This window comes from Scyliorhinus canicula, chromosome 2 (assembly GCF_902713615.1).
Source record: "Scyliorhinus canicula chromosome 2, sScyCan1.1, whole genome shotgun sequence".
NCBI classification, from domain to species: Eukaryota; Metazoa; Chordata; class Chondrichthyes; order Carcharhiniformes; family Scyliorhinidae; genus Scyliorhinus; species Scyliorhinus canicula.
The window spans coordinates 212,745,442-212,758,940 of NC_052147.1; the positions used below are offsets into that span (position 1 = coordinate 212,745,442).

At 43.8% G+C, this 13,499-nt stretch overlaps 1 protein-coding gene across 3 annotated transcripts in view; it reads left to right on the top strand.

Moving 5' to 3' along the window:
- Positions 1–13,499, top strand: part of LOC119961939 (myosin light chain kinase, smooth muscle-like) — a 552,422-nt gene that overhangs the window by 318,035 nt on the left and 220,888 nt on the right. For 2 of the 3 annotated variants that reach the window (XM_038789529.1, XM_038789528.1), the window contains exon 11: positions 6,354–6,506. In XM_038789529.1, the coding sequence (XP_038645457.1) occupies positions 6,354–6,506 (153 nt within the window). Of the gene's footprint in view, positions 1–6,049; positions 6,258–6,353; positions 6,507–13,499 lie in introns of those variants that run through there. The other variant, XM_038789530.1, reaches the window with a different exon arrangement.

The following is a 13,499-nucleotide window of genomic DNA, read 5'->3' on the forward strand; positions in this document are numbered from 1 at the left end:
CTCCTGCCATGTCTTAAACCCTTGGTAAACTTCAACAACTACAATTTTAAAATAAAATAAATAAATTAGACAATGAAAAGAAAAAGAGAGACTACTTACCAGTCACTTACCAGGGTTAAAGAGCACCTCCTCACACTCTGCACCGAATTACCTCACTGCACCAAATTACCAAGTTTCAATCCTCCACTCTGTATGAGTTTCACTCCGGATGAGTCTCCTGGAAAGTGCTCGCTTACTGTGTGCGCAGTCTCTCTGTCTTTTATACAGACCTCAGCTAACCGATGACTCAAAAAAATACCTTAACTTCAAAGAGAAGAATACAATGTGCCCCTAAACAGGCCTCAACAGGCCTCAGGTGATTGCCAGATAACTGCCTCTCAGCAATTAGGGTGGGGGCAGCTTCAACCAATCAGACACTAAGCTCCACACTGCACTTTTAACTGAAAAACAGCAGAATTAGATTTTCCACTTACCTTTGCTGATTTACCTCACTGCACCAAATTACCAAGTTTCAATCCTCCACTCTGTATGAGTCTCACTCCGGATGAGTCTCCTGGAAAGTGCTCGCATAGGGTCCCATTGCCTCAAACGATAGGACGCCCTGGTGCGTTGGCCTTGTATATTTGCGGGAGGCAGTAGAGATCCCCAATGCATGGGATGAGAGCACGTAGTGTGCTCTGAAGGTCTGGATCCAAGGTCTTGATCAGTCTGTTGAGTTGGCGGATGTGTTCCTTGGTTGGATCTGCGGGTAACTGTCTGTAGTGTTCCTGGTTGTTGAGTTGTCGGTATACTTCTTTGCAGTAGTCCGTTCTGTTCAGTATGACGGTGGCCCCTCCTTTGTCTGCTGGTTTGATGACGATGTTGCGGTTGGTCTTGAGAGCGCGGATGGTATTGCGTTGTGCTTGAGTGACGTTCGGGGCTGTCTTGTGAATGCGACTGATGAATCTGGCATTGACACGACTCCTGACGGGTTGAGCATACATGTCGAGTCCAGGGAAGCGGCCTTCCGGAGGAGTCCAATTCGACTCTTTCCTCTTCGGTTGCCGTACAGCAGATCTCTCGGTCTGCTGTTCCGGTTCATTGGTGGTCTCCTTGGGTTCGCTGTCAGCCTCTTGGGGTCTCTGGAAGAATTCCCAGAGCCTCATTCGCCTGATGAATTCCTCCGTGTCTGCCACGAGACTGATGGGGTCCATTTTGGTGGTGGTGTAGAAACTGAGCCCTCTGCTGAGGACTTTGATTTTGTCTGGTTGAAGGGTGTAGTCCGACATGTTGACAATAGATTTCCCTGTATTGTTCTCTACTGTGGTACTGGGGGAGGCTTGGTTGCTGGTGGTGGTTATGCTGAGTTTCTCAAGCTTCCTGTTCTTGGTGTGCATATAGGTGGCATAGTATCACTGTCTCATCTGTTTGGTGATGTTCCGCAGCTGGTCTGCTGCGTCCTGAGTGCAAGTTGAGAATATGGCCTCTATCTTGGTTTCCAGGTTGCATCGTCTGCTGTAGAGCTGCATTCTCAGCATTGTCTGGCATCTTTGAATTTGTCTATATATATATGTTTCTGGAACATACCACTTCATTCACCTGAGGAAGGAGCAGTGCTCCGAAAGCTAGTGTTTGAAACAAACCTGTTGGACTTTAACCTGGTGTTTTAAGACTTCTTATTGTGCTCACCACAGTCCAACGCCGGCATCTCCACATCTCTGTAAATCTAGGAACTGGTTTCCTCGCTACCATCCCCTGGCTTGAATGACTGTAAGTATTGTGAAGCCTTTGAAATGGAGCAAGCCTTTCATTGAAGTGCTCAAATGGCCCTTGGAACAGGTGAATCAGACGCTTCACGCCTCAGGCACAATGTTTTTCACGTTAATTACACCATTTTTCTCGCCAAATATGACACTTTGTAATTTTTCAAAACATTCTGCCCTATTGTTGACTGGGCTAATTGTGAAACCTTGATTGTCGAAGGAGTTGGAGATATTGTTTTTTTTACTTCCTGTGAATATTTATAGAGGACTTGGTGATTGGTGGACTTGTGATGTGAATTTATTTTGTAGAAACACAGCAGCAGGAATAAGCCATTTAATCTCTTGAGCCTGCCCGACCATTCACATTTGACTGTGTATGTGGAGTGGCCAAGGTTGTTGCCAGTTTTACCCAGTTATAAAGGTGAGCGCTGACAGTCGAGCCATCACTAGTACAGAATAATCTGGCCCTTTGTGTTTTATACTAATATAAATACATCTGTTCTGTGCTCAAAAACTGTCCCTCCTATGGTTTACACACGCAATTTACAGTGCAGAAGGAGGCCATTCAGCCCATCGAGTCTGCACCGGCTCCTGGAAAGAGCACCCTACCCAAGGTCAACACCTCCACCCTATCCCCATAACCCAGTAACCCCACCCAACACTAAGGGCAATTTTGGACACTAAGGGCAATTTATCATGGCCAATCCACCTAACCTGCACATCTTTGGACTTTAGTTGTACTTCTTGTAGAATATGTCCAGTGTTATTTTTTAAATTTACTCTTCGTTCAAAGCAATATGAAGGTAATCTCATATTTAGTTGGCCCTAACTTCATTTGTCTCAGAGCAGTGTGATTGTTTGCCATACCAGGGATAAAAATGCAGATGACCCAGAAAAGGGATTTTCAGGGCCTATATAATTGACAGACTGACCTTACTCTACAAATAAAGTTATGTTCTGATATTTATTTTCAGAAATAATTTTAAACTTTGACCTGCTTTATAGTTCCTTAAATTCCATTTCTTTAGTCACTACCAGGAAGCTTTTCCCAAGTTCAGGTCACATGAAACAGTTTATTCTTAACAATAGAGCTTGCCAAAAGTAAATTGGACAGATCCGCTATTCAGTGCAAGAATATTTTTATAGTTCACAGCAGTTCACTTGGATGGATTGGTTGAACTCTTACAGGGCAGGCAGACATAACAAGTAGCAGATGGCCCTGTTTTCAGATACAAACAAGAATGCAAAAATATATTGCAACCACACAATGCGAGCACAATGCAATGATCATTTTAAAGATGGAAGTGTTAAAATTCAATTCTAGCAGTGGCGCAGAATGGGCAGTAGCAGAGGTCAGCAAAAAGGAAAATGAAGGAATCAAGGCAGTACTTCTGGCAAAATGATTTCCCAGTTCAAAGCATGTGACAGATATTGCAAAAACATGAGGACATAATTGGAAACTAATGCCATTAATATTCAGGCACCGATTTCTGGGGCATTCCAGATGATTTAATGAAAGTTATAAAATCATTACAGTGCAGAAGGAGGCCAGTAAGCCCATCAAGTCTGCACTGACCCAGGCCCACTCCCCCGACCTATCCCCGTAACCCCGCTTAACCTTTGTACACGGAGGGGCAATTTGGCAAGGCCAATCCACCTAACCTGCACATCTTGGATTGGGTTTGTTTATTGTCACGTGTACCGAGGTACAGAGAAAAGTATTTTTCTGCGAGCAGCTCAAACAGATCATTTAGTCCATGAAAATAAAATAAAAAGAAAATACATAATAGGGCAACACAAGGTACACAGTGTAAACACATGAACACCGACATCGGGTGAAGCATACAGGAGTGTAATATTAATCAGGTCAGTCCATAAGAAGGTCATTTAGGGGTCCTTGCTGTCTCATGTATATAATTAATGATTTGTACTTAAATGTGAGAGACATAATTGGGAAATTTGCAAAGGACACAAAAATTGCCTGTGTAGTTGATAGTTAAGAGGATTGCTATTGTCTCCAAAATTATATAAATGATGTGGTTGATTGTATGGAAAGGAATTCAATCGAGAGAAGTGTGAGAAAGTGCATTTGTGAAGGGTAGAAAAAGCTAGGGAAAACGTAATAAATGGGAGCATATAGAGAGGGGTTGAGGAAGTGAGAGACCTTGGAGTGCATGTCCACAGGTCCCTGAAGGTGGCGTGGCAGGCGGATAAGATGGTAAAAAAATTATATGAGGCATGATCCAATGGGCACATTGTGCCCAAAATGAAGCTCAACGTGGTGTAACGTGGACCATAAAAACTGGAAGACCCAGGGAGCGGGGTCTACCCAGCTCACAATGCCTCGCGAAATCCAATGCAATCTCACGAGACGTTGCGATGTAAATCCCACCCACAATGGGTGGGATCACTTGTTGGCAAATCTGCATATTAGAGCAAGGCTTCTCTAATATGCAAATTTCCGAGGTACCTGAGGCTTTGGGATTCATCCCCTTTGCCTCGGAGACCTTAAGTGAGCGCCATTCAGCACTGGTCTACACAAACAGGGACCAGATGGAGGGGCACTTGTGGGGGTCTCCCAGGTGATTGGATGCCCCTAGCATGCCCTTTGCGCAGGGTGGTGCCCTGGCACTGCCGGTGCTACCTGGGCACCCTATGCCAGGTTGGCATAGCCAAGATGCTAAGCTGGCATTCTGTGTGCACGATTGGGCCAGAAGTGCCCTGAACTGGGGAGTTTTGGCAAATCGAGCTGCCCTGTGTACAAAACGGAACTATGTGCCACAGGTTCCCCACTCAGGCCGCTTATACAATTGTCATAGGCCCCTTATACAATGCGAGTTTCCCCGCTGCTCCCCTCATAAGTCATTGGCCAGCACCTCCTTCTCACCTTGCTGAAGGTTGAGCCTTGCGCTGCAGTGCTGTGCATTTCATTGTAAGTCCTCCTCGGATCTGAAGGCTACAGACCAAGCGCTGCAAAGGAGAATTAAAATGAGTGGCTAGTTTCTTTTTTTGACCAACGCAAACATGATGGGCTGAATGGCTTATTTCAGTGCAGTAATGTTTCTAGGGCTCTATAAGCCCTTCATCCCAGGAAAGAGTTGTGTGAATCTTCTCTGAACTGCTTCTCAGGATACAATATCCTTTTCAAATAAAGAGACCAAGGCTACACAGCTATCCAGACGTGAGCCTGGTTTTTCACTGAGTTGGGATGACTCAACAGCCTTTTAAAACTGACAGGCAGGTCCCATTTCCCGAATTCTTGACTCCATTCCTAGGTTGTCTAATTTTTGGAAATGTCTTCAAAGGTTTTGGGCTCGTTTCTATCAAAAGCTCGCACCTGGAACTCCTGAGCTGGCCGGCTGGGTTGTGAGAATAGGCATGTTCTACTCCTTCCCAACTTTCATGCAGCCAGGCCAGATTTTCAAAGAGTCACGGTTCACGGCACCTTAGAAGACTGATGAACCCTATTGTATATGGTGGATGTTTTAAAAGGCAATTTCAAAAGGGCCTTGTCGTGCTCCCATGGCAACTCTGCCCTTCCACCCACCCCATGGCCCCTCACGCCCTCCATGAAAATTTATGCTCTTCCAGCCACCCACTAAAGCTCCTCATGCTGACAACATTAAATTAAAGTGACACAGTTAATGGTGAAAATTTTGAGGACAGGATGCATCATCTCAGCTTTTAGTCCATTGAGTATAGAAGATTCAGGATGAATGATCAAAGGATTTGATAGGGTAGCTGGACTAACACTTTGTAAAAATAGAGAGATACTTTTTTTCTCTCTGGTGGGAGAGTCCAGAACAAAGGTACATAATATTAAAATTACAGGGAGGCTGTTAGGGGTTGATGTCAGGAAGCATCTCTTCACGCAAAGCTTAGTGGAAATCTGCAATTCCCTCCTACTAAAAGCTGTTGAAGCTAAGTCAGTTGAACATTTCAAAACAGAACATTCTTTTAATCTGCAAAGGTTTTAAGGATTATGGAACTGAGGCAGTAAATGGAATCAAGGTGCTCATCTACTAGAATCCATTTGAGTGGTAGAACAGGTTTGAGGGGTTGAATGGCCTGCTCTTGTTTCCGTGCTGCTAGCTGCGGCTAGCGATTGACTGGACTATTTTAATTATGCTGGGTTCCTGGTGGTGGGAGCTTACTCAGCCAAGCCATTCAGTGTTTCAGTAGGGAATGTTTTATAAACAGAGGGGATTATAGACAAACAGCTCAGGAGAGAGATCAAAGCCATCCAGCACAGGCCTGCCTCATTAATCTAATGCAGACAGCCAGAGATAATACAACCTGAAGGGTGCTGGGAAATGTTCAACGAGAGAACAATGCACAAGCGTAGAGAGAGACGGGAAGGAGTCTCTCTCTCTCTCTCTCTCACCTTGTAAACAGTTTAATGGGGCACCATATCCTAAGAAAGTGTGTTGAAATACCCAGCAGGACTAGGATGCTCGGGAAGCAGAATGTCTCTAACTGCCAAAGGAGGAGAATGGGGCTGGTGAAACACCATATGTATGGGATAGGATTATAGTTCAATGAGACACCTGCATGGCTTTATTCAAAGATAATGTGTATTATGGCTTTAATGTCTCTCTGTTTAATACACAGATAAACCCATTCAGTATGCTCACTGCTCATTTGAAAATAATGTCGCAAAACTGTCCATACAAGATGCTTTGCCAGAAGATGATGCTATTTACACCTGTGTAGCAGAGAACACATGTGGAAGAATATCTTGCTGTGCTAAAGTGACAGTAAACGGTAAGACGATTTTTAAAAATTCACACGTTAAAAGATGTGGTCAAGATGATAATCTCATGAACTACTTTGCTGAAGCATTCCACAGGACTGTAAGACCATCATCCTATTCGTCAACCTCTTTCGTTATTTCAACCTAGCTTAAACATTGGTCCATCTTCCCTTACCCTTCAGCTCAAAAATCATTTGCCTTGCATGTTTCTGGAAGTTTGAGATGATTCCATTGCCAACCATGCATCAGGAACCTTGATGAATGATGGAACCAGCAAATTATGGTGATTCACAATTCAGGGGGTAACTCCACAAGTGGCAATATGATTTACACATTAATAAAATCATGAACATTAAACTTGTTATTTTGGCAGAAAATTCTGGTCTAAATTATCCACAAAGCTAGACTTTAGATATTGTGTGTAGTTTATGCTTGCAACCGAGTCAAATTTTGAATGTAAGTTATAATACTCTCCACCTTGAGCTCTTTAATTACTTGTGTTGAGAGTAGAGATAGTAACTCATTTACATGCTCTGATTTGGTCACAATTAAGTGGGTGAGTATTGTCTTCACATGTTAATGTATAAACGTTTTGACTTTCTTTTTGGAGAAAGGCCTTATTTTAATTGGTATTTCTGCAAGTTATGAATAGAAAAACTATAAACATAGTTCACAAGACATCACAAGGAAATAAATATGTCCTGCTACTGTATGGTACAACGTAATGCAGCTGAGTGGAGCCCACCCTTTTTTATTTAAGTTTTTTACAGGCTTTCTCTTAGTTTTCCTTGCTTACTCATTTATTTCAACATATAAGTATTTCCAGAAGTCCCTGCATTGCTCATAACCAACTAAGCTTTCTCCCACTTAGAATTTTGTACTCGTCTTTGTAAAGCTCACTGACTTACTGTACACCACAGTGTTGCTGTTTCTTTTCTACTTGGTCTTTTCTGTGGCTCTGTTCCAATTATGGCAATCAGTGAATTTGCCCTTTTTATGTTATCTATGTCCGAATGCTTAGAGTCGCCAGGTATCAAATGATACCACCAAAAGTTTCAACCGGCTGTCGATCAAAGAACCAAACACCTGTTAGTTAGTTCAAGGTCAAGGGTACTTTATTTACACACAATTAGTCATGCCCGTACCAGCCACCCCGGACAGGCGCCGGAATGTGGCGACTAGGGGCTTTTCACAGTAACTTCATTGAAGCCTACTCGTGACAATAAGCGATTTTCATTTCATTTTCATTTTTCATGCAACATAAACACTACTAGTTAACTACACCTATCAACTAAGACACCCTGCACTTAACTTCGGGCACCCGGCTTAGATCAGAAAACAGTGGCCGCTGTTCAATTCTGGATTTCTTGGGTTCAAAGGAGTAACTGCTGCTCAGCTGGGCTCATCCGTCTGGTAGCGGGCGTTGAACTTGGACTTGCTTCTGGTGTTGCTGCAATTGGCGATGACCATGACCGGGGTACCAAGGCCAAGAGAGAGCGAACATATGGCAAACTCTTCTTTTTATACTCGGGGGTTTTCGCACCCTTTTGGGCGGTCCTTACTAATTGGGTGATGCCTGATCACTCCGTTCAATTCCTTAGCCAATATGTGGATGGGGATCTCGATGGCTGGGCGTGTCCCAAGCGGTCACTGACCCCGTTGTTTATGCGTCCTCTGAACAAGGAGTGCCGCCGAAATGTCTAGGATATTTGTTCGAGTACCAGTCCTTTGTCTTGGTGAAGATGGGCCATCAAATGCTAATCGGCCCCATTAAAATGCTATTTGGACGGAGTTCCGATACCGTCTGGACTTTTTGCTGACAAATATGCATTTCAGGCTCTGGGCCTGCCTGAGTCTTGGCTTGTCCATTTTGCCCACTTGGCTTTGCGAGTTTCTCTGTACTTAGTTGGAAGTGGCCATCCCAGATGGCTACAAGTCTAAACTTTCAAAAACACCCCCCCCCCACTGATTGAAGTCAAAGTTCTAAACTTTTTATAGCGTAGATTTAAAAAAAACATTCTAACTCATTTTTAAAACTTATTTATAGTTGTAGTTTGTTGGCAGCCTCGTTCCACTTTAAATCTCTACTGAGGGTTCTCAGAATGCCAGCACTTTCCCATCCGATGTTTCAACCCTTTTATGTAGCCATTCTGTGTGTCCAGGTAGTGCCTTATTATTCCCAATGGCTCACTCGTTTCTTGTCTTTTACAGCAAAATAATCCACATCCTAAAAGATGCAACATTAAAAAATATATTTTCTCCAAAGCAATTAAATTTGATAATGAATGATTGAATGATACACCAAACTTAACCTAATGGTATGCTAAATTTGATCTAATAGCGATCATTATCTGATTGAGTTCAATGTTGTGTTCGAAAGGGAGAGACAAGAACTTGCACTGAGATTCTAGATTTAGATGAGGCTTTGAGACAGCAATTGCCAGCCAACGTTAATCTAAGCAAATCCGGTCACAGATAAATTCACAGAAAATCAAATCTATCCACTCGGAGCCATTAGGGTGAATTTTCCCAGCACCGCACAGACAGCTTTGGAGGCAGTTGTGAGATTGGTGCCAGTGGCTAGCACAATTTAATCGCCACCCCATTGAGCTGTCTCTGCAACATATTCCATGCTCTTTACCCAGAGGCAGGCTCTCAGCAGCGAAAGCTACCTGACTGGTCACGGCAGGTAACCAATTAGGGCACTTAATAGGGCAATTAGCTTCTATGGTAGAAATGGTTTGAAATCTTTACAACTGCACATGGGACCCCCACTGTATTAAAAGACTGGACGTGGAGCTGAGGCAGCTACAGAGTTGGGGGGCCAAGCCGCAAACTATGTGAGGCCTTTTATAATGTTGCCAGCATTATGTTGCAGTGCTCAGGTAAACAAAAGGCATGCTATTGCAACCTGTTCATGGAGACAAATATCTCCACCATTTTTGCTGCAATGCCAGCTGCTCCCCTCAGACTGAAGGGATCGCCCTGATTCAGCTGTCACTCCTTCTGCCTCCTAGCAATGGCCACATTGCGAAGGCAGCAAGCACTTGCTGCTAAATGAACAGTCTTCCTGATACTGAATCGGACTGGGTTCCCAGAGTAATTTTTTAATTGCCTACCTCTGGAATGATTGCATCTGATGTCTCACCACAGCCACTCCTGTTTCCGATTCTAGATTTGCCGTGTCGCGTCTTTTCGTCCGACGTCACTTCGTCCAACGACACTTCGTCCACGTCTTTTGGTCCAACGTCTTTTTGTCCGCCCGTCTTTTGGTCCAACGTCACTTCGTCCAATTATCCAATTACAAATTAACTCCGTATAAAACCATTTAATTGATAAAATGCAAGTACAATACAGCAAGTGAATTTAATTGCTAAAATGCAAGTAATTGATAAAATGCAAGTAAAATGCAAGTTGAAAAATGCAGTTAAAAAATCTAAAAATGCAGTTAAAAAATCTAAGAGTTTACTAATTACTTAAAATTCCCAAAATTACTTAAAATTGATGTAAATTGTAAGCAACATTCCTCAAGAAATCAATTTTTGTTGTAGAATCATATTGAACGACCAATCTTTTGAGGCGTTCAGTTATTTTCTTATATCGCGTACATGAAGTCGACTGATCTCCCCAAAGAATTTGAGCCTTTTTTCCTATTATGAACCCTTCCTCTTCCTTCAGAGTTTTGATTAACCTCCGGATATTCAAATGAGCTCCACCCGCCGAACGCTTTATCGCAGAATGAAACCCCTCAGCAGCATTATTTGTTATTTGCGAATTAAGAAAGAGAACGGTAATATCTATTCTTTAACGAGGCTCGTTAAAGGAAAGAGAACGATAATAACTATCCTTTAACGAGGCTCGTTAAAGGAAAGAGACCTTTAAAAATAAAAATCCTTTATTACATATTATACCTTGCTATGTGCATTAGAGAAGATTTCTATTTACAAAAAGTTATTGTGGGGAGTGGAGTGGAGTGCTACTAAGCAAGTTACAAAAAGTCAAGTCACAAAAAGTCTTTGACGAAAAAAATCATCGGACAAAAAGACGTTGGACCAAAAGACGGGCGGACAGAAAGACGTTGGACCAAAAGACGTGGACGAAGTGTCGTTGGACGAAGTGACGTCGGACGAAAAGACATAGCACCAGATTTGCGACAGATGTTGAGATCACCACCCACCCCCGGAAATTTCAGTCCATTGAGTTGGAGACACGCATATCCCTCCTTAAGGGAGGGGCAGAAGTTTCTGGACAGTTTACTTTAGTCACACATATAAGGGTACATGGTGTCAGAATGGTGTGATTGACAGGAGGGGAACTAAGCTGAGTTAGAGAAGATAAATCATTGGGAACTGAACCAAGTAAACAGGAACAGGTACGCTATAATTGTTAACTGTGAGAATAAAGATCTAGCCTGTCAGAAGGACAGCCAAAGTATGGTACTTTGCAGGAGGAGCTCCTCAAAGAGGGTAAGATGAGGACTGGTTGGGACCTGGGTCTTGACAGAAAGGGTAAATAGGGCAGTCATGAGGACTTTAAACGAATAAATTGGGAAGGAGAGGGCTCAAAAGGAAAGATTGTTGGGTTTATATTTTGATTTATTGTCACGCTTAACAACGTACAGTGGAAAGTATTGTTCTGTGTACAGTCCAGGTGGATTTTTACATACATGAAAAACATAGGACATCCGATAAATATACAATGTAAATACATAGATACAGACATCCAGTGAAGCATTTGGAGTATACTGCTACAACTGTAGAGAAGACGCATAGAGAGATTAGTTCAGTCCATAAGAGGGTCATTCAGGAGTTTGGTAACAGCGGGAAAGAAGCTGTTTTTGAACCTATTGGTGCGTATTCTCAGACTTTTGTATCTCCTGCCCAATAGAAGAGGTTGGAAGAGAGAATAACCCAGGTGGGAGGGGTCTTTTATTATGATACCCGCTGTCCCGCGGCAGTGGGACATGTAGGCAGAGTCAATGGATGGGAGGCGGATTTGTGTGATGGACAGGGCTGTTTATGACTCTGTAGTTTCTTACCATCATGGGTCTGGCAGTTGCCATACCAGGCTGTGATGCAGCCAGATGGAATGCTTTCTATGGTGCATCTGTAAAAATTGGTAAGAGACAGTGTGGACATGCTGAATTTCCTTAGTTTCCTCAGGAAGTATAAGCGCTGTTGTGCTTTCTTGGTCGTATCGCTGATTTAGGCAGACCAGGACAGGTTGTTGGTGATGTGCACACCTAGGAATTTAAAGCTGTCAACCATCTTCACTTCGGCACCATTCATGCTGACAGGGGTGTGTACGATGCTTCGCTTCCTAAAGGCGATGACCAGCTCCTTAGTTTTGCTGACATTGAGGAAGAGATTGTTGTCATTGCACCATGCTACTAGGTTCTCTAGTAATCTACTCATTGTTGTTTGAGATCCGACCCACTTTGGTTGTGGCATCAGCAAACCTGTAGATAGAGTTGGAGCCAAATTTTGCCATGTAGTCGTGTGCGTATAGGGAGTATAGTTGGGGGCTAAGTACGCAGCCTTGCGGGCCCCGGTATTGAGGAGTATAGTGGAGGCAGCGTTGTTGTTTATCCTTACTGACTGTGTTCTATGGGTCAGGAAGTTGAGGATCCAGCTGCAGAGGGAAGGGCCAAATCCTAGGTTTTGGAGTTTGAATATGAGCTTGGCTGGGATTATGGTGTTGAAGGCAGAGCTGTAGTCAATGAAGAAAATGAAAATGAAATGAAATGAAAAGAGGAGTCTGATGTAGGAGTCCTTGTTGTCACGATGCTCCAGGGATGAATGTAGGGCCAGGAAGATGGCATCTGCTGTGGACAGGTCGTGGTGGTATGCAAATTGCAGTGGATCAAGATATTCTGGAAGTATGGAGTTGATGTGTCCCAGGGTGATCATTGCTCGGCACAACATCGAGGGCCAAAGGGCGTGCTCTGTGCTGTACTGTTCTATGTTCTATAACAAACCTCTCGCAGCACTTCATAACGATAGATGTCAAGGCCACCAGACAGTAGTCATTGAGACACATTACCTGGTTTTCTTTGGCACTGGTATGATGGTGGTCTTCTGGAGGCAGTTGGGAACCTTGGAATAGTGTTGGCCCTTACAGGATCTGTGTGCACAACCAGTGAATCCATCAGACCCATTGCTTTCCATGGATTCAATTTCAAGAAAGCCGATCTGGCTTCTGAGGCTGTGACAATAGGTATGGGTGTGTCCGAGTTTGTTTGGACAGTTGACAGCGGTTTACTGGTTCCTTCGCGAAACGGGCGTAGAATGCATTGTGTTCATCAGGAAGGGTGCTCTGTTGCCGGAGATTCTACTCGGCTTTGCTTTGTCGCCCGTTATATTTTTTAAGTTTCAGGGCAGCACGGTGGCGCAGTGGTTAGCACCCTGCCTCACAGTGCTGAAGTCCCAGGTTCAATCCCGGTCCTGAGTCACTGTCCGTGTGGAGTTTGCAAATTCTCCCCGTGTTTGCATGGGTTTCGCTCCCACAACCCAAAAGATTTTATATGTAGGCCGGGGTTGCCTGTCTTAAACACCTCAGACCTGGACTTCAGCAGGGAGTGGATCTCCCAGTTAAATCATGATTTCCAGTTGGGGAACGCACCTATTACCTTCTTTGGCATGCAATCTTCGACTCACTTTCTGATGAAGTCTGTGACAGTAGTGGCATACTCATCTAGGTTGGCCACTGAGTTCTTGAATATGGACTAGTCCACTGACTCCAAGCAGTCGCATAGGAGCTCGTCCGTTGCCTCGGAGCAGCATTGCACAACCATCTCAACCAGATTCTCCCGCTTAAGTTTCTGCTTATATGCCAGGAAAAGGAGCATCGTCTTGTAGTCTGATTTTCGGAAGTCGGTCGGGGAATGGATCGGGAGGTGCCCTTGATGTTTGTGTAGTAGTGGTCAAGGATGTTGGGGCTCTTGGTGGGACAGATAATGTGTTGGTGGAATTTTGGCAGTACACTCTTGAGGTTGAAGTCCCTGG